Genomic DNA, 26,256 nt, shown 5'->3' on the forward strand with positions numbered 1-26,256 from the left:
GACAGAGTGCTGAGTTATTTAAAGCGCTATATTCCAGACAACATTTCGGCAGAGTCTCTGCTACCCCATGTTCAGGTAGTTGCAAGAGAACCTATGACACTGAATAGAAGTACAGGGAGTTGTCTTAGTGCCCAACTTAACCAGATTCAACCAATACCACAAAACGACTGCTTTAATTGACCATTCATTACATTTGCAATTTGTGGGCCTTGGTGCACAAACGAGCTCCAAATTTGACATATAAATCGCAACTTCTCTTCTAAAGAAGTTCATTATTGTGAAGCGCTTTGGAGTCTTCTAAAGCTGTGAAAGATACTATGTCGATACCATTCTTCCTTTCTCCTGCAGGTGTACGCTGTTCAATTTATTTTACAGCATCCTTTGCAAACGTTGCAATTACCAGTGGCTATATAAAGTACAAAGCATATTAAATATGGACTCCAATTAACAAAACTTTAATGGGTTAGTGTTTCACAACACAGAATGGTGCCCAAAGGAATGGAAGGTTCTGGAAAGAACTCATGCGTGGGCTTTGTGGGTTAAGACAGCACCTGCTGCAGTACTAAACAATGCAGATCAGTCCCATCTGTGTACAATTTAGCCCATTCCAGCAAAGGGCACCAATGTGGAAAAGAAGCAATAAGACTGATAAAACTGAAAAGGTGCACCATGGGAAATGGTTACGAGCAGCCTTTAAGCCAGAAATCAAAATAATGCAGTAAAGCAGATAAAAATACCATAATCCATTTTGTACCTTTATTGCTATCCTATAAATAAGTGTATTCATCTCTCAGAATAAATGAGATCGAAGCACAAAAAAAAAGGCTGACTGCGCGAGATGGCAGACATACAGACTGAGCGAGCTTACCAAAAGCAGCCCACCATCTTCCAGAACAAGAAGCGGGCACTTGTGGCTGAAGGCAACAAGGAAAAGCTACCCTGCTACTATCGAAATGTCGGCCTGGGCTTCAATACTCCACGAGGGGCCATCAATGGGACCAACATTGACAAGAAGTGTCCATTCACTGGGAATGTGTCCATCCAGGGGAGGATTCTGACAAGTGTCATGACTAAGATGAAGATGCGAACCATTGTAATTCACAGAGGCTACTTGCACTACATCAGGAAATACAATCACTTTGAGAAGCGACATAAGAACATGTCTGTTCACCTATCACCCTGCTTCAGGGATGTGCAGAATGGGGACAGTGTGACTGTGTTGGGGGGGTGGGGGGGGGGGGTGGAGAGAAAGAGTGTCAGCCTCTCAGTAAGACTATGCATTTCAATGCCCTCAAGGTCACTAAAGCCACAGGAGCCAAAAAACAGTTCCAGAAATTTTAAATATGTTTGTGAAGTAAATCAGCCACAATAAAGCTTTTGTGAACAGAAAAAAAAAGCTGATACAACGGGAGCAGAAAGAGAGTTTGCCAAGGTTTGCACATCTAATCGTTGTCTAAGCTTCAACATGCATACACAAGGTTGAGGACATGATCAGGCTCACTGTGATGCCTCCTTCGTATTTGAAGGGCCTGCCAATATTCACTGTGTCAACACATATGAAAGGAGAAATTTAAAGAAAATTCTGACTACATCCTTTGTATTCTCCATATCCCCCAGCATAATATTATCAAGTGAAAATATTTATTATTGCTGTCACAGACTGTGGCCACCTAGAGAATGAAATTGGCTTATTGCCAGACTGGAACACCACACAGGCAAAATAACAAGGAAATTAAATCTCTATCCTGTACTTGAGAGCACAGGTATTTCAGCTGCTCCAGACATCCAGGTACACAACAAACCCATAGAAAAGATGAATTCCAGGTTCCAGAATGAAGAAAAATCTTGTGCGGTTTTGGAACATAAAACTTGACTTCTGAAAGTTAGATACAGCATATTCTGAACAAGTCTGAAGCTGGGTACTACAAAAACAATTCAATGAAACACTCAAAATTGTATCCCAACATGCTTGATTGCCCCAGCACATGTTGGGGATCAGCTGCTTCAGCTTTCCACACAAGTCATTCCTTCCAACACACCACAGCCCAGTAACAGGCCACTTAACCACAAATAAACCAGAGCCAACGCTGAGCCCATTCACACAGGCACGAGTTGGCTTAAGATCAACTATACACCATAGTCAGGGAGTCAAACCATGTGGCCCATCAGGGTTTCTTTCACATCTTTTATAGAAACTATGAAATGAATGGCCAGTTAATGGATTTTTGTCAGTGAGGTTTGAAGGAGGAATGATGGCCAGTGCACCATGAAAACTTCCACTCTATAAATAAGGCAATGGGGGATTAATGATGTCCATCTCAATCTGACAGCTCATCTAAAGGACAAACAAGAAGATCAATTTGCACTGGCATATATATTCTTGCAACCCACAGAAAGCTGGGTCGCAGAAATTGTTATATAAAAAATGCAATCAGCTTGCATGTGAGCGTGCCATCGTCTGCAAAAATGCCAAATGTCTATTGTTGCGGCATAAGAACCATGGCTCCTACCATGCCTTAGTGAGTTTGTCCAGTCACAGAACTTCCAAGACTCAATTCTTGATCAGGGCTCAGTTATGTGATAAGGCAAACAAACGAAAGAGATATTTCAAGTAGGAGTGCACAAGAGCATGCGTGCAATTTGAATTATCTTTAAAAAGCACCTGGGAGTCTTCATATGGGCAGACTGGATGCAGGATAGAAAATGGCTTCAAGATCTGACAAAATTATATTCAGCAATGAGTCAACCTGCTTAGGAAAGGCAGGAAGTGGGACAGTAAATAAAATGTGCCAGTGTAATAACAGGCCTTTCCTGTTAACACTGTTCCCATCTCTCTGGAAATGCTGGTCTAGTTCTCTGCTAGTAATGGCATAAATATTTAATATACCATGTGTTGTTTTATATGAACCAATGGAAGCATCAGCACATTGGAAACAAAGCACCCTATGAACTACATGTCATTACTCTACCTGCACAGAACAGCCAAACTTTTCCAACAAAATCATTTAGTGGGTCACAGTGAAGTATCATCTGCTTATGGGCCCTTTTCTTTAAAAACGAGTATCTCAAGATGTCACAAGAAAAACCAACATTTATTGTGTATCCCTAATGGCCCGGAGGTGGGGTATTAGGCCTTCTTGAACTACAGCAGTCCATTTGGTGAAGGCGTTGCCACTGTGCCATTAAGTCAAGAGTTCCAGAATTTTGAGTGAAAAAAAGGTACGGCAACATATGTCCGAGTCAAGATGGTGTTAGACTTGGGTGTTCCTATGTGCCTGGCCTTGCAGCTGGTATCAAAGAAGCAATGGCAAATTGCTTGCTGTGGTGCATCTCTCAAACAGTTCACACTGCAGCCATTGGCAGCCTGTGCTAATGCAGAAGTCAAATGTGAGAGTACATTACAAAAGGGGGAAAAGAAATGGACACCAGAGTCTGCAAACCACACAAACCCCACAAAATGTTTTGTTCAATTTTTGAACCTTCAGTTTTCTGCGTATTGGCTTCACAGGTATTTCCAGCAGCCATTCCCAAAGATTTTGTTTAGGCCGAAAGGCCTAAACAAAATCCTGACAAGCCAAGATAAAGCTAGTTGCACTACCTAAGAATGCTTTGTGCTTTACAAAGAATGGAAATTGGTTGAGAACATTAACATTATTTTAATGGGGTTGAAGAATTACTGAAAAAATGTAACTTTTCCATCTTTAAATTAATTCCCCTGAAACTTCTCACCTGCCCCTCCTCTCTAAGAACTGAATGCAGTACTTCTCAAGTCACACAAAGGGCACCATATATTCTCAGCCTAATGAATTCCACTCCTCTGGGAATCTAGCTCTGTTACTTCCTGCAATAACATGTTAACAATCACTCCCAGATCTCTTTCAGACATTCCCCAGCCAGAGTACTGACTGTGCACATTTCCTCCACTTCTCTGCAATGAATTTCATTGGCCATCACTCTGCCCACTTGCAAACTTTGACTATTCATAACAGAAAATGCCGGAAGTACTCAACAAGTCTGGCAGCATCTGTGGAGAGAATAACAGAATTACTAAAACAAAAACAGAATTACCTGGAAAAACTCAGCAGGTCTGGCAGCATTGGCAGAGAAGAAAAGAGGTGACGTTTCGAGTCCTCATGACCCTTCAACAGAACTGAGTGCATATTAGAAGAGGGGTGAAATATAAGCTGGTTTAAGGTGGTGGTGGGGGAGAGCAGGCAGGGTGGTGTGGTTGTAGGGACAAGCAAGCAGTGATAGGAGCAGATAATCAAAAGATGTCACAGACAAAGGAACAAAGAAGTGTTGAAGGTGGTGATATTATCTAAACGAATGTGCTGATTAAGAATGGATGGCAGGGCACTCAAGGTATAGCTCTAGTGGGGGTGGGGTGGAAAGACTAGCAGGGCATACAAGATTTAAAAATAATGGAAATAGGTGGGAAAAGAAAAATCTATATAAATTATTGGAAAAAACAAAAGGAAGGGGGAAGAAACGGAAAGTGGGTGGGGATGGAGGAGGGAGTTCAAGATCTAAAGTTGTTGAATTCAATATTCAGTCTGAAAGGCTGTGAAGTGCCTAGTCGGAAGATGAGGTGCTGTTCTCCAGTTTGCGTTGGGCTTCACCGGAACAATGCAGCAAGCCAAGGACAGACATGTGGGCAAGAGAGCAGGGTGGAGTGTTAAAATGGCAAGCGACAGGGAGATTTGGGTCTTTCTTGTGGACAGACTGCAGGTGTTCTGCAAAGCAGTAGCCCAGTTTACATTTGGTCTCTCCAATGTAGAGGAGACCACATTGGGAGCGATGAATGCAGTCGACTATAAGTTGGGAGAAATGCAAGTGCAATGCTGCTTCACTTGCATTTCCCCCAACTTAGTCTACTGCATTCGTTGCTCCCAATACGGTCTCCTCTACATTGGAGAGACCAAATGTAAACTGGGCAACCGCTTTGCGGAACACCTGTGGTCTGTCCGCAAGAAAGACCCAAACCTCCCTGTCGCTTGCCATTTTAACACTCCACCCTGCTCTCTTGCCCACATGTCTGTCCTTGGCTTGCTGCATTGTTCCAGTGAAGCCCAACACAAACTGGAGGAACAGTACCTCATCTTCCGACGAGGCACTTTACAGCCTTCCAGACTGAATATTGAATTCAACAACTTTAGATCTTGAACTCCCTACTCCATCCCCACCCATTTTCCGTTTCTTCCAATAATTTATATAGATTTTTCTTTTCCCACCTATTTCCATTATTTAAATCTTGTATGCCCTTCTAGTCTTTCCACCCCACCCCCACTAGAGCTGTACCTTGAGTGTCCTGCCATCCAATCTTAATTAGCACAATCGTTTAGATATTACCACCTTCAACACTTCTTTGTTCCTTTGTCTGTGACATCTTTTGATTATATGCTCCTATCACTGCTTGCTTGTCCCTACAACCACACCACCCACCCACCTTAAACTAGCTTATATTTCACCCCTATTCTAATATTCAACTAATGTTGAAGGGTCATGAGGACTCGAAACGTCAACTCTTTCCTTCTCCGCCAATGCTGCCAGACCTGCTGAGTTTTTCCAGGTAATTCTGTTTTTGTTTTGGATTTCTAGCATCCGCAGTTTTTTGTTTTTAACAGAATTACTATTTCAATTTGATGACCTTTTGCCAGAACTTGACTGATTCAGACTCATCTGCAAATATAACAGGAAACAGATGTCCCTGCATAAAGCCTGAAGATTCCACTCTGCACATTTCCCTAGGAAAACATCAACTAAGCATCCACTGCTTCCTCCTCAGTCAAGATTTCATCCATCTAGGATACCCTGTACCGTTCAAAGGCTTTCTCAAAATTCAAGTACACTATATCATGGGGTCTTTCCTACGTGTATTTATTTAGAGTATCACTTCCTCAAAAAGAATTCCAAATCAAGGAAGTCAGTCAGGCTGTATCTTCCCATGTTGAAACTATGCTGTCCACTATGTGCTAGGTTCTTTTTCTATTGTTCCTAACAATTGGCTCCATTATTGCAAATTATTAATGCAAGATGAAAAGTGGGTTTGCTTTGTTGCCATTTAAGTCCCACACTGGTTTGTTCCTAATAGAGTATTTACCAACTCCTGCCCTTTGACAATTACTCTATGTTTTAATCTAATCTCATTAAGTACTTTTAAAAAAAATTGTTTATGCGATGTGGCCTTCATTGGCAAGGCCAGCCCATCCCTAGTTGCCCTTGAAGGTGGTGGTGAGCTGCCTTCTTCAACCGCTGCAGTCCATGTGGTGTGGGTATACCCACAGTACTGTTAGGGAGGGAGTTCCAGGATTTGGACCCAGTGACAGTGAAGGAGTAACGATATAGTTCCAAGTCAGGATAGTGAGTGACTTGGAGGGGAACTTCCAGGTGGTGGTCTTCCCACGTGTCTGCTGCCCTTGTCCTTCTAGGTGGTGGTGGTTGTAGGTTTGGAAGGTGCTGTCGAAGCAGCCTCAGTGAATTCCTGCAGTGAATCTTGTAGATGGCACACACTGCTGCTACCGTGCGTCGGTGGTGGAGGGAGGGAATGTTTGTGGATGTGGTGCCAATCAAGCAGTCAGCTTTGTCCTGAATGGTGTCAAGCTTCTTGAGTGTTGTGGGAGCTGCACTCATCCAGGCAAGTGGGGAGTATTCCATCACACTCCTGATTTGAGCCTTGTAGATGGCGGACAGGCCTTGGGGAGTCAGGAGGTGGGTTGCTCAAAGCACTATTCCAAGCCTCTGACCTGCTCTTGTAGCCACAGTATTTTTACAGCCAGTTCAGTTCAGTTTCTGGTCAATGGTAACCCCCCAGTGGGGGGTTCAGTGATGATAATGCCATTGAATATCAAGGGGCGATGGGTGAATTCTCTCTTGTTGGAGATGGTCATTGCCTGACACGTGCGGTGTGAATGTTACTTGCCACTTGTCAACCCAAGCCTGGATATTGTCCAGGTCTTGCTGCATTTGCATATAGACTGCTTCAGTATCTGAAGAATCGCAAATGGTGCTGAACACTGTGCAATCATCAGCAAACATCCCCACTTCTGACCTTATGATGGAAGGGAGGTCATTGATGAAGCAGCTGAAGATGTGGGCCGAGGACACTACCCTGAGGAACTCCTGCAGTGATGTCCTGCAGCTGAGATGACTGACCTCCAACAACCACAACCATCTTCCTTTGTGCTAGATATGACTCCAACCGCAGAGAGTTTTTCCCTGATTCCCATTGACTCCAGCTTTGTTAGGGCTCCTTGGTGCCACACTCTGTCAAATGCTGCCTTGATGTCAAGGGCAGTCACTCTTGCCTCACCCCTGGAGTTCAGCTCTTTTGTCCATGTTTGAACCAAGGCTGTAATGAGATCAAGAGCTAAGTGGCCCTGGCAGAACCCAAACTGAGTGTCAGTGAACAGGTTATTGCTAAGCAAGTGCCACTTGATAACATTGATGATGAACCTTTCCATTACTTTACTGATGATGGCGAGTAGACTGATGGGGCAGTAATTGGCCGGGTTGGATGTGTCCTGCTTTTTGTGTACAAGACATACCTGGGCAATTTTCCACATAGCCAAGTAGATGCCAGTATTGTGGTTGTACTGGAAAAGCTTGGCTAGGGGCGCGGCAAGTTCTGGGGCACAAGCACATTGCTGGAATATTGTCAGGACCATCGCCTTTAGAGTATCCAGTGCCATCAACCGTTTCTTGATATCACATGAAATGAATCGAATTGGCTAAAGACTGGCACCTGTGATGCTGGGGACCTCCAGAAGAGACTGAGATGGATCATCCACTTGGCCTTTCTGGCTGAAGGCTGAAGCATTTGCTACAACCTTATCTTTTGCACTGGGCTCCTCCATCATTGAGGTTGGGGGTATTTGTGGAGCCTCCTCCTCCAGCAAGTTGTTTAACTGCCCACCACCACTCATGTGGCAGGACTGCAGAGCTTAGATATGATCCGTTGGCTGTGAGATCACTTTTCCCCATCTATCAATTGCTACTTATGCTCATAGAGTCATAGAGGTCCACAGCACAGAAAAAAGCCCTTCGGGCCATTGAGTCTACATCAGTCAAACAAGTACCTAACTATTCTAATCCCATTTTCCAGCATTAGGCCCATAGCCTTGTATGCCATGGCATCACAAGTGCACATCCAAATACTTCTTCAATGTGATGAGGGTTGCTGCCTTTACCACCCTTTCAGGCCGCGAGTTCCAGATTCCCACCACAATTCTTCTTCACATCTCCTCTAAACCTCCTGCCCCTTATCTTAAATCTATGCCCTCTGGTTATTGATCCCTCCACCAAGGGGAAATGTTGCTTCCTGTCTACCCTATCTATGCCCCTCATAATTTTATACACCTCAATCATGTTCCCCCTCAATCCCCTCTGCTCCGGGGAAAATAGCCCCAGCCTATCCAATCTCTTCATTAACTAAAACTCTCCAGTCCAGGCAACATCCTGGTAAATCTCCTCTGCACATCCTTCCTATCATGCGGATTCCAGAACCACACGCAACACTCTAGCTGTGGCCTAACCAGCATTTTATACAGTTCCAGCATAACCTCCCTGCTCTTATATTCTTTGCCTCGGCCAATAAAGGCAAGTATCCCATATGCCTTCTTAACCACTTTATCTACTTGTCCCACTACCTTAAGGGACCAATGGACATGTACACCAAGGTCCCTCTGATCCTCGGTACTTCCCAGGGTCCTACCATTCATTGTGCATTCCCTTGCCTTGTTTGTCCTGCCTAAGTGCATCACCTCACACTTATCCTGATTAAATTCCATTCACCACTGATCAGCCCATCTATATCCTCCTGCAATCTAAGGCTATCTTCCTCACTACTTACTACCCTACCAATTTTCACGTCATCCATGAACTTAATGATCAACCACCCCACATTCAAGTCTAACTCATTTATATATCACAAACAGCAAGGGACCCAACACCAATCCCTGCGGAACCCCACTGGACACAGGCATCCAGTCACAAAAACACCCCTCGACCATCACCCTCTGCTTCCTGCCACTCAGCCAATTCTGGATCCAATTTGCCAAGTTGCCTTGGATCTCATGGGCTCTTACCTTCATTATCAGTCTCCCATGCGGAACCTTATCAAAAGCCTTGCTGAAGTCCAAGTAAACTACGTCAAATGTATTGCCCTCATTTACCTGGTCATCTCTTCAAAAAATTCAATCAAATTGATCAGACATGACCTCCCCTTAACAAAACCATGCTGACTGTCCTTGATTAATCCCTGCCTCTCCAAGTGTAGATTAATTCTGTCCCTCAGAATTGCTTCTAATAGATTCCCCACCACTGAGGTTAGACTGACTGGCCTGTAGTTCCCTGGTTTATCCCTTCCTCCTTCCTTGAATAACGGTACCACATTGGCTGTCCTCCAGTGCTCTGGCACCTCTCCTGTGGCCAGGGAGGTATTAAAATATATTGCCAGTATCCGTTATCTCCTCCCTTGCCTCACTCAACAGTCTGGGGTACATTTCATCGGGGCCTGGAAATTTATCTACTTTTAAGCCTACCAGACCACGTAGAACCTCCTCCCTTTCTATGCTAATTTCTTTAATTATATCACAGTCCCCTTCTGTCTGATTTCCATACCCACATCATCCCTCTCACTTGTGAACACCAACACAAAGTATTCATTTAGAACCCGACCTATGTCTTTTGGCTCCACACACAAATTACCACTATGGTCCTTAGTGGGCCCTATTCTTTCCTTAGTTATCCTCTTACTCTTAGTGTATTTGTAAAATAACTTTGGATTTTCCTTTATTTTACCTGCCAATGTTTTTTCATGCCCCCTTTTTGCTCTCCTAATTTCCTTTTAAGTTCCTCCCTACACATTCTATACTCCTCTAGGCCTTCCGCTGTTTTGAGCCCTCGGTATCTGACATAAGCCTCCCTTTTTCTCTTTATCCAATCCTGTATATCCCTCAACATCCAGAGTTTCCTGGATTTGTTGGTCCCACCATTTATCTTTACTGGAATATGTTGACCCGGTACTCTCCCTATTTCCTTCTTGAATGAGGCCCACTGCTCTGACGCAGATTTACCTAAAAGTAGCTGCTCCCAGTCCACTCTGGCCAAATCATATCTGATCATATTAAAATCGGCCTTCCCCCAATTTAGAACTCTGCTTTCTGGCCCATTCTTGTCCTTTTCCATAAAAGCCTTGACTCTAAAGGAGTTATGATCATTACCTGCAAACTGCTACCCCACTGATACCTCTACCACTTACCTGACTTCATTCCCTAAAATTAAGTCCAGGACCGCCCCCTCTCTAGTAGGACCTTCTATGTACTGGCTTAAAAAGCTCTCCTGGATACATTTTAAGAATTCCGCTCCCTGTAAATCTATCACACTATGACTAACCCAGTTAATGTTGGGGAAGTTGAAATCCCCCCCACTATTGCTACCCCATTATTTTTACACTTCTCACAAACCTCCCCACAAGGATGTCGGTCCCGTTCTGGTTCAGATGTAACCTATCCTCCTAGTACAGGTCCCACCGCTCCCAGAAACGGTCCCAATGTCCCAGAAATCTAAAGCCTTCCCTCCTGCACCATCTCTCCAGCCATACATTCATCTGGATTAACATCCTATTTCTATAATCACTAGCGCGTGGCACTGGAAGTAATCCAGAGATTACTACCTTTAAGGTCCTGTTTTTTAATGTTTCCTAACTCCCTAAATTCTGCTTGCAGGACCTCATCCCTCTTTCTACTGTGATGTCATTGGTACTAATATGTACCACAATCTCTGTCCGTTTGCCCTCCCCCTTTAGAATGCCCTGCAGCCAGTGACATCCTTGACTCTGGCACCAGAGAGACAACATGTCTCTTATGCTATTTGGCACACACGTAGCCCTGTTTTATAGCTTCACCAGGTTGACACCCCATTTTTAGGTATGCCTGGTGCTACCCCTGGCATGCCCTCCTGCACTCTTCATTGAAGTAGGGTTGATCCCCTAGCTTGATGGTAATGGGACAGTGCGGGTTATGCTGGGCCATGAAGTTACAGATTATGTTCGAGTGCAATTCTGCTGCTGATGGCCCACAGCGCCTCGGATGCCCAGTATGGAGTTGCTAGATCTGTTCGAAATCTATCCCATTTAGCACGGTGGTAATGCCACACAATACAATGGAGTGTATCCTCAATGTGAAGCCGAGACTTCTTCTCCACACCGACTGCACGGTAGTCACTCCTACCAATACTGTCATGGGCAGACGCGTCTACGAAAGGTAGGTTGAAGATGAGGTCAAGTATGTTTTTCCCTCTTGTTGATTCCCTCACCGCCTGCCACAGACCCAGCCGAGCAGCTATGCCCTTTCAGACACAGCTAGCTCGGTCAGCAGCAGTGCTACCAAGCCACTCTTAATAATGGACATTGAAGCCCCCCCCCATCCAGAGTACATCCTGCGCCCTTGCCACCCTCAATGCTTCTTCCAAGTGGTGTTCAACATGGAGGAGCACTGATTTACCAGCTGAGGGGTGGTACGTGGTAATCAGCAGGAGGTTTCCTTGCTCATTTTTGACCTGATGCCATGAGACTTCATGGGGGCTGGAAACCATGTTGAGGATTCCCAGGTCAACTCCCTCTCGACTGTATACCACTGTGCCACCACCTTTGCTGAGTCTGTCCTGCCGGTGGGGCAGGACATACCCAGGGGTAGTGATGGTGGGACAGGACATACCCAGGGGTAGTGATGGTGGTGTCTGGGATATTATCTGTAAGGTATGATTCCATGAAGATGACTAGGTCAGTCTGTTGCTTGACTGGTCTGAGAGACAGCTCTCCCAATTTTGGCACTAGCTCCTAGATGTTACTAAGGAGGACTTTGCAGGGTCGACAGGGCTGAGATTGCCGTTGTCGTTTCCAGTGCCTATGTCAATGTCAGCTGGTCTGTCTGCTTTTATTCCTTTTTTTGTGACTTTGTAGCGGTTTGATACAACTAAGTGGCGTGCTAGGCCATTTCAGAGGGCATTTAAGAGTCAACCGCATTGCTGATGTATAAACCTTCAGTTTGAGTATATGCATTCAGAGTCTTTCGCTAACTTCTTCTACCAGAGTCTTCTCCAGGAAACACATTCAGGAAGTAAACATTTAGGAAGTAAACACTTTTAGTTTGAAGCCTTATGGAATCTCAAATGATCTTCAATAACTTGCATGTTATCAAAAATTTGCCATTACTCATTTCTATTCCTTCTTTCTCCCCAACTGCCTTTTTCTTTTTTACACTCACTTGTATGCTTCCTAGTGATTTCCCTTCAGGTTCAACTTTTTATTTTTATATATATTCTTTTGTGTAAGCTCATAAAAATGCTTGGATTACACTAACTATCATATTTGTTTTAACTGAATAATATATCCTCAATTATTCCAATTGTCCTCCACAACTTCTCTTTTGTTTTACTCCCATCCTATCTAGTCCAAATCCAAAGTTCTTCCCACACAATGCTGAATTGGCTCATTGGAGTACTGTACATCCATGTATCAACTTTTGCTCTTGGTTTTACTCCCAGCATGACGACACACAAATTAGGAGCAAGAGTAGGCCACTCAGCCCCTTGAGGCTGCTCCACCATTGAAGCTCCCCCATCTTATTGGAGGTCATGGCTGATCCAATCGTAACCTCCTACCTACCCCCGATAACCTTCCACCTCCTTGTTCATCAAGAATCTGTCTAGCTCTGCCATAAAAATATTCAAAGACTCTGCTTCCACAACCTTTTGGAGGAAGAGAGTTCCAAAGACTCTCAACCCTCAGAAGAAATTTCTCAAGTGCCTTAAATTCATAACCCCTTATTTTTAAAGTGACCCCTTGTTCTAGATTCTCCCACAAGAGGAAACATCCTCTCCACATCCACCCTGTCAAGACTCCTCAGGATCTTAAAGATCTCAATCAAGTCACCTTTTACTCTAAACTCCAATGGATACAAGTCCAACCTGTCCAACCTTTTTTCAAAAGGCAACCCACCCATTCCTGGTATTAGTCTAGTAAGCTTTCTGAACCGCTTCTAATGCATTTACATCCTTACTTAAATAAGGAAACCAATACTGTACAGAGTACTCCAGATGTGGTCTCACCAGTGCCCTGTACAACTGAAGCATAGTACTTTTGTATTCAATTCCCCTCACAATAAACATTCTATTAGTTTTCCTAATTATTTGCTGTATCTGCATACCAGCCTTTTGTGATTCATGCACCAGGACACTCAGGTCCCTCTCTTAGAGCTCTATTATCTCTCACCATTTAAATAATATACTTCTTTTTTATTGTGTCTGCCAAAATGGGCAATTTCACATTTACCCACATGATACACCATTTGTCAGGTCTTTGCCCACCCACTTAACCTATGCCCCTTTGTAGCCTCCTTATGCCCTATTCACAACTTACTTTCCTACCTACCTAGATGATCTTTGTGTCATCAGCAAATTTAGCAATAATACCTTCAACCTCGTCATCCAAGTCATTTATATAAATTGTAAAAAGTTGAGGCCCCCACACAATTCCCTGTGGCACACCACTCATTACATCTTGCCAACCAGATGATGCATTTCTGCCTGTTTCCTGTTAGCTAGCCAGTCTTCTATCCCACAATAACTTATGATGTGGCACATTATCAAATGCCTTCTGGAAATCTAGGTATAGTATATCCACCGGTTCCCCTTTATCCACAGCACATGCAACTTCTTCAAAAGAACTCTAATAAATTTGTTAAACATGATTTCCCTTTTACAAAATCATGTTGACTCTGCCTGATTGCCTTGAATTTTTCTCAGTGTCCTGCCATAACAGCTTTAATAATAACATTTTCCCTATTTCAGATGTTAAGCTAACTGGTCTGTAGTTTTCCACTTTGTCTTCCTCCCTTTTTGAATAAAGGAGTGACATTCAGTATTTTCCCATCAAGGGGAACCTTTTCCAAACTACCCTAAATTTGTGGAATTAAAACCAACGTATCTACTATCTCACTAGCCACCTCTTTTAAGACCCTAGGATGAAGTCCATCAAGACCCAGTGATTTGTCAGCCAGCAGTTCAAACAATTTGCTCAATACCACTTCACTGGTGATTGTAATTTTCCCCGAGTTCCTCTTTCCCTTCCAATTCCTGATTTGCAACCATATCTGGGATATTACCTGTATCCTCTATAGTGAAGACCGATGTAAAATAGCTGCTCAATTCATCTGCCATCTCCTTATTTTCCTTTATTAATTCCCCAGACTCACTTTCTATAGGACCAATGCTTACTTTGTTAACTCTTTTCTTATTTAAATATCTTTGGAAATTCTTACTATAGTTATATTTCTAGCTAGTTTTCTCTCGTACTTTAATTTTTACCTCCTCATTATCTTTGTCATTCTTTGCTGTTCTTTATATTCTGTCCAATCTTCTGATCTGCAGAGTTATATAGTTTGCACAGTTATATGCTTTTCTTTAAATTTGATACCATGGATGGTGGATCCACCCCTTGGAATTTTTCTTTTTCATTGGAATGTATCTATTCGGTGCATGCTGAAAAACTCCCTTAGATGCCTGCCACTGCCATTTCTATTGACTTATTCCATAACCTCATTGGCCAGTTCACTTTAGCTAGCTCTTTCATGCCCTCATAATTGCCCATATTTAAGTTTAGAATACTAGTCTTGGACCCACACTTCTCTCCCTCAAATGGAATGTAAAAGTCAACCATATGATGATCGCTGCTACCTAGGGATGCCTTCACCGTGAAGTTATCAATTAATCCCATCTCATTGTTCAATACCAGATCTATTATAGTCTGCTCTCTGGTTGGCTCCAGAATGTTTTCTAAAAACTATCCTGAAAACATTCAATGAACTCATCTATGCTGCCTTTGTCCATCTGACTTTAATCTATAGGTAGATTAAAATCCCCCACAATTATCACCTTACCTTTCAAGCAAGTTCCCATTATTTCTTCCTTCATACTCTGTCTTAGCACATAGTTACAATTAGGGGGCCTGTACACCACTCCCACAAGTGACTTCTTGCCTTTATCATTTCTCACCTCAACCCAAACCACTTCAAAATCCTGGTTTCCTGAACTTAGGTTATCCTTTTCAACTGCGCTAATATCACTAATTAACAGAGCCAGTGCTCCACCTTTTCCTAGCTTCCTGACCCTCCTAAGCGTCACATACCCTTTAATATCCATTTCCTGATATATGTCATCCAGTAGCCATGTCTCTGTAATGGCTATCAGATCATATTTATTTATTTCTATTTGTGCTATCAGTTCATCTGTTTTGTTTTGAATGCTATGTGTATTCAGATACAGAGCCTTTAGTTTTGTACATGTATTATTTTTGTAACATCTAGCTTTATCAGCTGATTTACTCAACAGTTGTACTCTCTGTCCCTTCCTGTCACAACCTGTTTATCATTTCCCATATTAGTACCTTTCTGTCTTGCCTTGTCTCTTCTCTTTCATCTTCCCAAATTTGATCCTTTGCCATCACTATTTAGCTTAAAACCCCCTCTATTTCCCTGGTTATGTGACCCGCTAGAACACCAGCCCCAGCACATTTCAGGTGTAGACCATCCCAATAGTCCCAGTACTGCTGCCAGTGCCCCACACCAGTCTTTGAGCTATGCATTAATTTCTCTAATCTTATTTGCTCTACACCAATTTGCACATGGCTCAAATATTAATCTAGAGACCATGAAATGTGGATGTCACTGGCTAGGCCAGATTTATTGCCCTTGTTCAGAGGGCATTTAAGAGTCAACCACATTGCCGTGTCTGGAATCATATGTAGGCCAAACCAGGTAAGGATGCCCCAAAAGGATATGAGTGAACCAGATGGGTTTTTATGACAATCAGCAATGATTTCATGGTCATCATCAGACTATTAATTGCAAATTTTTACTGATTTCAGATTTCACCATCTGCTATGGTTGGATTCAAACCTGGGTCCCCAGAGCATTACCCTGGGTCACTGGCATACCAGTCCAGCGACAATACTACTATGCCACAACCTTTTCCTAGCTTCCTGAGCCTTGAGGTTCTGCTTCTTAATTTGGTGCCCAGATCTTCATACTCTATGCAGAACCTCGTTCCTTGTCCTGCCTGTCGTGGTCCATGTAAGTACCAATGATAAATGGATCCTTCCCCCTCCCACTGCAAGTTCCTCTCCTGCCCTGAGCAAATGTCCTGAACCCTGGCAATTGGCAGGCAACACAGCTGTCTGGGCTATCACTCTCTGCTGCACAGAACAGCATCAACCCCCCTCATTATACTGTCCCCTACTGCCACTACATTCCTTTCTGTTCCCCCTACTTGAATGACTTCCTGTACTACAGTGCCATGGTCAGACAGCTCACTCACCCTGCAGCCCCCACTCCCATCCAAACCCTGAGACCCCTTTGAACCTATTGGGACAATTGCAGATGCTGACACTCCTGCCCTCTGGGTGCCCTTACCTGCCTCAGCTGCAATCACATCCTCCTGTCCCTGACCACCATCGAAATCAGAAGACCGTATCCCAGGGAGTGTGACCGCCTCCAGGTACCAAGCGTCCAGGTAATTTTCGTGTCGCAGTGTCTGCAGCTTGGCCTCCAGCTCAATGACTGAGCTAAAGCTCCTCAAGCTGCAGGTGTTTGCACCCAGGTTCACAATATTATCCAGGAGCTCCCTCATGCTGCAGCCTTGACACATCACCTGTCCTGCCATCCTTTTTTTTTAAAATTTACTTAATTATTTTATTCAATTATTTGTCTTTAATGTATTTTATTAATATCACAAATTCCTGTACTATTTTAAACCTTTGGGATAGAATAGGCCTCAACCACCCACCAGATACTCACCAAACAACTAACTCCTTCCTCCATAGTAGAGTAAGAACCAATTCCTATAGGGTGAATAAAGTTGGAAAAAGCAAAGGAGCACTCCCTTCTCACCAAACTCCCTCAACTCAAACTCCCAGCACAGGTCACACTCCAATGATAAATTTAATCAGATCATCAGTCAACCAGGCTACTACTACCTCCAATACTCAGCATACCGAGTCACAACACATTTGCAAGTTGAAACACAAGCTACTTTTGATGGTGTCTTTAACATATTGGCTCAAATTACAGTCACAGTTTAGATTCGAGACCACTTGGGCACTTCCAGTTTCTGTTAGGTTGATTAAGTACAATTCCCATTAGTACGAGCATAATGCTTATACATTCCTTCCTGCAGTAAACCTTTCCTCTTTCTATTGAGCTGGTAGTCGACAGCAAACTACTAGAGTTCTGTAGTTTTGCTCTCCTTATTTAATGAAGGGCGTAAATGCATTGGAGGTTTACGGGGTTGATACCTGGAATGAGCAGGTTGTCTTATGAGGTTAAGTTGGACGGGCTGGGCTCGTTCCCACTGGAGTTTAGAAAAGTGATTGAAGTATACAAGATCCTGAACGGTATTGACAAGGTGGACATGAAAAGGATGTTTCCTCTTGTGGGTGAGTCCAGAACTAAGGAACACTGTTTTAAGATTAGGGGTTGCCCTTTTAGGATAGAGATGAGAAGAATTTTTTTCCTGAGGCTTGTGCAACTTTAGAACTCTCTGCCTCAGAAGTCAGTGGAAGTGGGGTCACTGAATATTTTTAAGGCGGAGATAGATTAATCCCTTGCTTAACAAGAATCTAAGGGTATCAGGGATAAATCGGGAGAACTCAAAACACAAACCATGATCTGATTGAATGGCCGAGCAGGTTCAAGGATCCAAATGGCCTACTTCTGCTCCTATTTTGTATGTTTATATGTTAACCATGTGTCCTTTTGTGCATTTAGCTTAGCTGGCAGCATTTGAACTTCTGGATCAGATGAATGTGGGTTCAAGCTCCAAGGTGTCTGAGCTTAGAATTCTGAGACACTCTGATGCAGTACTCAGGAACTCCAGTGTTGATACTATTCTTTAGCTGCAATGCAAAACCAAGGGCTAGTCTGTCTGCATACTGGATCAGGTAGACATTAACGATTTTACTGCAGGATATAAAGATTTTAAGGAGTTTTTTTGGATGCCTTCACGTATATTCTTCTTTCAACAAGCAACACCAAAATCAGTGATTGGTAGCTCTCTGACTGTAATTTGATCAAGGATAACATCAAGCCCAAGTGAGACCTCTTGAGCAAAGTTCAAATTCAACTTATACAGCACTCTGAATCCTCAGTAATAGTTGTTGCGATTGTCAGGCCCATGAGGGCAAAGACAGTCCCAGCACACAAAATATTCACGGTAGCTCAATACATTATAGGAATTGGAGTAAGACATTTAGCCCCCTGAACCTGTTCTGCCATTCAGTAAAATCATGGCTGATATGCAGCACAACTCCATATGCAATGGAAGTGCCCAAGTGGTCTCGACTCTAAACTGTGACTGTAATTTGAGCCAATATGTTAAAGACACCATCAAAAGTAGCTTGTGTTTCAACTTTGCTCCATATCCCTTAATATCTTCAGATAATAGATCTGTCTCTCAGATTTAAAATTAATTGATCTAGCATCAACTGTAATTTGCAGGAGCGAGCTCTAAATTTCTGGAAAACAACACGTGCAAAAAGTGCCAAATGGAAAAACTTGCGCATTTCTTGGAACTTGAGGAGCAGTTGGTGTCACTGAGGATGAGAGCGTCGTGGGTAGCACGTTTCAGAAGGTGGTCACCCTGCAGCATAAGAAAGAGCAGGCAGAAAGGGACTGGGTGGCTGTCAGACAGACATGACAGCTAGTGCAGCAGACCCCCTGTGGACATCCCACTTTCTAACAGGTACTCAGTTCTGAGTACCAATGGGGGAGAGGATTCCTTTGGAGAGCAACAGCAAGAATCATGACTGGAACTGCTCAGTTGTGCAGGAAGGGAAGAAAAAAGGCAGGAGAACAAAAGTGGTAGGAGGTTCTTTAATTAGGGGAACAGACAGGATGGTGTGTTGCCTCCCTGGTGCAAGGGTCATGGATATCACCAAGCAGCTTCAGAGCATTCTGGAGGATGAGGGTGCACAGCTAGGGGTCATGGTTCACATTGCTACCAACAATGTTAGGTAAAAAAATGGATGACGTCCTGCAGGCTGAATTCAGAGAGCTAGAAAAGAGGTTAGCAAGCAGGACCTCAAAAGTAGTTATCTGCAAATTACTTCCAAGGCCACGCGTTCGTGAGCATAGAAATAGGAGAATACATTAGATGAATGCATGGCTGGAGAGACAGTGCAGGGGGGAGGGCTTCAGATTTCAGGGCATTCGGACCGGTTCCGGGAAAGGTGGGATTTGTACAAAGCAGACGACCTACACCTAAATAGGACCAGGACGAATGTCCTTGCAGAGTGATTTGCTAGTACTTTTGGGGAGGGTTTAAACTAGATTGGCAGCGGGATGGGAACCTGAGGGCATATTCAGATAGGACAAATTCAGAGAAGGGAGCAGGAGACAAAAAATTACTAGGTGACTCTGAAAGACAGAAGAAGCAAAAGTTATAAGGGTATTTAAATACAAGGGGCCAGTTAGCTTAATATCTGTCACTGGGAAAATGTTAGAGTCATTATAAAGGATGTAATAGCAGAGTATTTAGAAATGCATAAAATAATCAAGCAGAGTCAGCATGGCATCATGAAGGGGAAATCATGCCTGACAAATTTATTCAAATTCTTTGAGGAGGTAACAAGCAGGATAGATAAAGGGGAACCAGTAGATGTAATATATTTCGATTTCCAAAAGGCATTCAATAAAGATACCGCACATAAGGCTACTTACTAAGATAAGAGCCCATGGTGTTGGGGATAGTATATTAGCATGGATAAAGGAGTGCCTAACTAATAGAAGACAGAGTTGGGATATTGGGGAGGGGGGGGGCATTTTCAGAATGGCAACCCGTAACTAGTGGAGTGTCACAGGGATCAGTACTGGGGCCACAATTATTTACAATATATATTAATGGTTTGGATGAGGCAAGTGAATGTACTATCGCCAAGTTTGTGGATGACACAAAAATAGGTGAGAAGGCTAGTGATGAGAATGACACAAGGAGTCTACAGAGGGATGTAAACAGGTTAAGTGAGTGGGCAAAAACTTAGCAGATAGAATATAACATGGGAAAATGTGAGGTTATGCACTTTGGCAGGAAGAATAGAGGAGCTGAATATTAGTTAAATTGAGAAAGACTGAAGAGAGCTTCAGCACAGGGATTTGAGGGTCCTCATGCATGAATCCCAAAAAGCTAGCATACAAGTTCAGCAGGTAAGGCAAGTGGAATGTTGGCCTTGAATGCAAAGGGAACGGAGTATAAAAATAGGGAAGTCTTGCTAAAACTATATAAGGCACTAGTTAGACCACACCTAGAATACTGTGAACAGTTTTGGTCCCCTTATCTTAGGAAAGATAAACTGGCATCAGAAGCAGTACAGAGAAGGTTCACTCGGTTGATTCTGGGGATGGAGGGATTTTCTTATGAGGAGAGGTTGAGCCTGTACTCACTCATTGAAGCTTAGATGAATGAGAGGCGACCTTATTGAAACATATAAGATTCTTAGTGGGCTTGACAGGGTAGATGCTGAGAGGTTGTTTTCCCTTGTGGTAGAGTCTAGGACCAGAGGGCATTATCTCAGAGTAAGGGGGTGCCCATTTAAAACAGAGATGAGGAGGAATTTCTTCTCCTGAGGGTAGTCAATCTGTGGAATTCTTCACTGAAGAGGGCTGCAGAGGCAGGGTTGTTAAGTATATTCAAGGCTGAGATAGACAGATTTTTATTCAGTAAGGCAATCAAGGGTTATGGGGAAAAGGCAGGAAAGTGGATTTGAGGATTATCAGGACAGCCCTGTTCTCATTGAATGGTGGAGCAGACTCGACGGGCTGAATGGGCTTCTGCTCCTACATTTTGTGGTCTTATAATCTTGAGTATAACAAACAAAAGCTGACGGGTCGAGAGCACAGATAGACAGAAAGCAGCATGATATCATTGCTATAACGGAAACTTGGCTTAAAGGTGGGCAAAAATGGCAACTCAACATCCCTGGGTATAGGTTTTTAGGCAGGATAGGGAGGGGGCTAAAAAAAGGTGGGGTGTAGCATTATTGGTTAAAGAATCAACTGCAGCTGTGAGAAGGGATGCTATACTAAATGAATCATCAAATGAGACCATATGGGTTGAGTTCAAATAAAAAAGGAGGCAGCCACACTACTAGGAATGTACTTTCGACCCCCAAATAGTGAGAATGAGATAGAAGAGCAAATATGTAGGCAAAGTGCAAAAACAATAGGGACTTCAATTACCCCATCAACTGGGATACAAATAGTGTAATAGGCAGGGAGCAAAAAATTCTTTAACTGCATTCAAGAGAACTTTTTTTAAGCCAGCACATAAGCCTAACAAGGAGGAGTGCAATTCTAGATTTATTCTTAGGAAATGAAGCTGGGCAAGTGAATAAAGTAGCAGTGGATGACTATAATAGTTAGAATTAGCATAATTATGGAAAATGATAAAGATAGAACAGCAGTAAAAGTTCTAAATTGGGGAAAAGACAAATTTTACGAAGCCAAGAGGTGATCTGGCAAAAATGGACTGGAAGCAGCTACTTAAAGGGAAACCAATGTTGACCAGCGGGAGGCATTCAGAAATGAAATTCTACAGGCAGTGTCGGCATGTCCCAACAAAGAAAAAGGGCAGTACTGCCACGTCTGGAGCCCTCTGGTTATCTGGAAGCATACAGGGTAAGATAAAGCAGAAACAGAAAGTTTACGGATGTCACAAAAATCTCAATGCTGTAGAAAGCATAGGGGAGTAAAGAAAGTACAAGGGTGAAGAAATTAAGGTAATTACGAAAGGAAAGAGAGGATATGAAAAAGTATTGGCTGGCAAAATCAAAGAAAACACAAAGATGTTTTACCAGTACATTAAGAGCAAGAGAGAAACTAAGAGATGGGTAGGGCCTATCAGGGATGCACTTGGCAACTCATGCATTGATGCTGAAGATGTGGGGAGGGTTCTTACTGAAGACAGAGGCAAAGTAGTCATGAAGGAGAGGGATGACGTAGGTATTCTACTTAAAGAGGAAGAGTGTGAAATATCAGATACAATAAGCACAGTGAGAGGAAGTGCTGGAGGGATTGACACCCTTGAAGGTGGATAAGTCACCAGGGCCGGATGGATTGTATCCCAGGCTGTTAAAAGGAGGCCGGGGAGGAAACAGCAGTTGCTCCGAGGTTCATTTCCAATCCGCACTAGATACAGGCGAGGTGCCAGAGAGTTGGAGGTCTGCAAACATTGTATCAGTATTTAAAAAGGGTGTGAGGGATAGGCCAAATAATCATAGGCCATGACTTCGGTGGTGGGCAAATTATTAGAATCAATGTTGAGACACAGGGTAAACTGTCACTTAGAAAGGAATGGATTGATCAAGGATGGTCGACATGGTTTTGTCAGGGGAAGGTCATGTCCTTCTAACTTAATAGAATTTTTTGAGGAAGTAACAAAGTATTTATAAGGGCAATACAGTGGATGTTGTCGACACGGATTTTCGTAAGGCATTTGATAACCTCCCACATGGCAGACTGGTCAGAAAAGTAAAACCCATGGGATACAGGCAAGTGTTGCAAGCTGGATCCAAAATAGTCTCAGCGACAGGAAACAAAGACGAATAGTTGATAGCTTTCCATTCCCAAAAACAACTGTTTCCACTGGCGTTCCAGAGAGTTGAGTGTTGGGTCCCTTGCTGTTTGTTGTATATATTAATGATTTCAATTTAAATGTGGGTGGCATGATTGGGAAATTTGCAGAAGACAAAAACTGGTTGTATTATTAGTAGCGAAAAGGATAGCTGTTGATATCAATGGTTTGTTTGAGTGGGCGGAAAAGTGACAGATGGAATTTAATCCAGAGAAGTGTGAGTTAACACATTTGGGGAAAGCAAACATAGCTAGGGAATACACAATACATGGGAGAATATAAGGAGGAGCACAGGAAGTGAGAGGCCTTGGAGAGCGTATCCAAAGATCCCTGAAGGTGGCAGGACAGGTTGACAAGGTGGTAAAGAAAAGCATATGGAATGATTTCCTTTATTGAACGAGGTATAGAATACAGAAGCAGGGATGTAATGCTGGAACTGTATAAAATGCTGGTTAGGCCACAGCTGGAATTTTGTGCACAGTTCCAGTCGCCACATTACAGGAAGGACATAATTGCTGTGGAGATAGTACAGAGGAGATTTACAAGAAGGTTGCCAAGGCTTGAAAATTGCAGCAATGAGGAAAGATTGAATAGGCTAGGGTTGTTTTCCTTGGAACTGAGGAGGCTGAGTGGGTGACCTGATTGTGTACAAGATTATGAAGGGCCTAGATAGAGTGTAGAGGGATGCCCTTTTTCCCTGGCGGAGAGATCAATTACCAGGGGGCACAGATTTAAGGTGATCGGTAGAAGGATTAGATGGGACATGAGGAAAAACTTCTTCATCCAGAGGGTGGTGGGTGTTTGGAATTCACTGCCTGGATTGGTGGTGGTAGGGGAAACCCTCAACTCATTTAAAAAGGTACCTGGATCTTCACCTGCACCTGGAGTCTGTAACCTGTGAGGCTACAGGCTGGGTGCTGGAAGGTGGGATTAGAATGGGCAGCTAGTTTTTTATTTTGTGTTTCTCGGCTAGTGCAGACATGGGCTGAATGGCCTCTTTGTGTTGTAACTTTTCTGTGGTTCTACCACCCTTTGTATACAAGTTTGTTTTTGGATTTCAATCCTTAAAAGGTCTGGCGCAAATCATTAGATGGTGCCCCCTTGTCCTAGACTCTCCAACCAGCAGAAATAGCTCGTATCTACCCTATCTGTTCCAATCAATATCTTGAGAACTTCTATCAAATCAAACCACCTCTAAATTCCTGGTAACACAAACCTTGTTTGTTTAATCTCTCCTCTTAATTGAGCCTTTGGAATTGATGGTAGATCTACACTAAGCTTCCTTCAAGGCCAATATCTTCTTCCTAAGATGCGATGCCCAAAACTGTTCACAGTACTCCAGATGTGGTCTAACCAGGACTTTGTATAGATGAAACATGAGTTCTACCCTCTTGTGTTCTATTCCTCTAGCTAGAAAGGCCACCATTTCATTAGCCTTTTTGATTTTTTTTGTGTACCTGTTCATAAGTGATGACCTACGTACCAAGTCTCTTTGGCCCTCCATTCATTCCAGCATCTCACCCTTTACAAAGTACCCTTTTCTATCCTTTAAAGGTCTAAAGTGGATGACCATACATTTGCCTACATTGAAATCCATTTACATTTTGCTCATTCATTTCTTCTACTAATATCTGTCATTTTGTGCTTTCATCTTCCTTGACTGCCCATCATGGCATCATCAGCAAATCTGGGCATGGCTGTCGACCCCTTCATCCAAGTCTTTAATAAATATGCTGAATAGTTGAGGCGCAACACAAATCCCTGTAGGGCACTACTAATCAAATCCTGCTAATTCGAATACCTGCCTATTATCCTGTCTTCAGCTATCCAAAACCTGGTCAATAATTTACAAACTTCAACCTCAAGCCAACATTAGAGGAACGTTATGAAATGCCTCCTGGAGTCCATATAAATAATATCCATAGTCAGTGCCCTACCCACTACTTAAGTCATCTCTTCAAATGGTTGAGATTCTTCAGAAATGACTTATCCGTTACAAATCCACATAGGCTCTCTCTCATTAGCTGAGAATTCAAGTATTTTAGTCACCCCATCATTAACTGTAGACTCTAGTAATTTCCTGACATCAGATGTTGAGCTAATTCGTCTACAATTCACTGGTTTGTCTCTCCCACCTTTATTAAATAGTAGAGTGACATGCTTAATTTTCCCATTAAAAAAAGGAACAGCTTCCAAATCAAGACAACTTTGGATTATAGTCAGGACATTTGTGATGTCCTTGCTTCCTACAGATATATTTAACAATCCATGCAGAACTACAGAAACTTTATGGCTAAAAGCTTGAGTAAATTACATATCTACCCAAGGCCTTCAAAGCAAAGCAATATCGAAGATGGTTACTCTGACTGCATTGAAATCTCCACCCAAGAGCCCGAGGCAAGCAGTTTTGTTGCTAATGTAATACAGATCTATGAAACTTGGCAAGTTCTGGAGAAACTTTTGAAACACCCATCAAAAATTCAAAGCATAAATAAACAACTGCTCCTGTTTATGAAGGATGCGTACTACTGGTTTCCAAATCTCACACCTCTCACAGCTAGCACAGCCCTGCTGCAAGACATGAATCAACTGTTGTGCAAAAGAGCTGCTTTCATATTAGTCAGTGGGTTCCTGAGCACAGGTTTCATGGATCCAGCAGCAACACCAAACCTGCCTGAGCTTCTGACCAAGCTACTTTGCAGCTTCTGATATCGCACAAGGTGCCTGCTCCATATAAACAGCTGTACGAATAGGCAGTATCACCCATATAAAATACAATATACTGTGTGTGGCAAGAGACCTGCCAATTCAGCAGACAGTGCCACATTTAATAATTTGGTATAGGTGACAAATGCAAGTCTCTCCAACACAATACAAGATCTAATGTTTGAAGATCAGTCAAACATGCTGACATTATCCTTACTCCTTGTCTTCTGCTTTCAGCCAATTTCCAAAACCTGGTCAATAAGTTACAAACTTCAACTTCAAGCTAACGTTAGAGGAACTTTATGAAATGCCTCCTGGAGTCCATATAAATAATATCCATAATCACAGGCAATGCAAGCTGGCATTATAGATTTTCTACACTTCATACGTGAAGTAAATTCACAAATCTAAGATTAACTCTAAAGATTCTGCTAAGACAATTACACATGGAAGACTTCAATTAAAAAAATCACGCAGCATCCTACAATGCATTTGCACTCGCTGAAACCTCAATACATCACGAGAAGTGATGGGAATTTTCACAAATGACAAACTTAGTAGGTAACCAACAATAAAAGAAGAAATCTTTTTGTCATGCAGGAAAAGACTGTGTAAAATTTCCAAGGACAGGCTACAGGAGCAGGAAAGCATATCCTATGAACTTACTCAGCCCATACTACAGATATGGAGATAGTTCATACTTGTACAGGAAACACTACATTTTTCATTGTTCTAACCTCCACAGAAGCCACACTAGGCAAATGGTGCACAGAATATCAGCATTACAAAACAAGGCTGAAGAAACACTGGCTTTTCAGCCTTGAAAGCAAGTGATCGAGAGGATCTTGCATACAAGGCAAATCCAGAATGCTG

General features: G+C 42.9%; 2 protein-coding genes across 3 annotated transcripts in view; one reads left to right on the top strand and one right to left on the bottom strand.

Moving 5' to 3' along the window:
- The window catches only part of hip1 (huntingtin interacting protein 1), a 295,812-nt gene that overhangs the window by 263,213 nt on the left and 6,343 nt on the right, over positions 1-26,256 (bottom strand). The window lies entirely within an intron of this gene.
- On the top strand, positions 839-1,341 carry LOC121283114 (40S ribosomal protein S11-like). Its single transcript, XM_041197237.1, has 2 exons — positions 839-1,216; positions 1,249-1,341. The coding sequence occupies exons 1-2, from the start codon at positions 839-841 to the stop codon at positions 1,339-1,341; spliced, it is 471 nt and encodes a 156-aa protein (XP_041053171.1).

The sequence above is a fragment of the Carcharodon carcharias genome, chromosome 10 (genome assembly GCF_017639515.1).
Source record: "Carcharodon carcharias isolate sCarCar2 chromosome 10, sCarCar2.pri, whole genome shotgun sequence".
NCBI lineage: Eukaryota > Metazoa > Chordata > Chondrichthyes > Lamniformes > Lamnidae > Carcharodon > Carcharodon carcharias.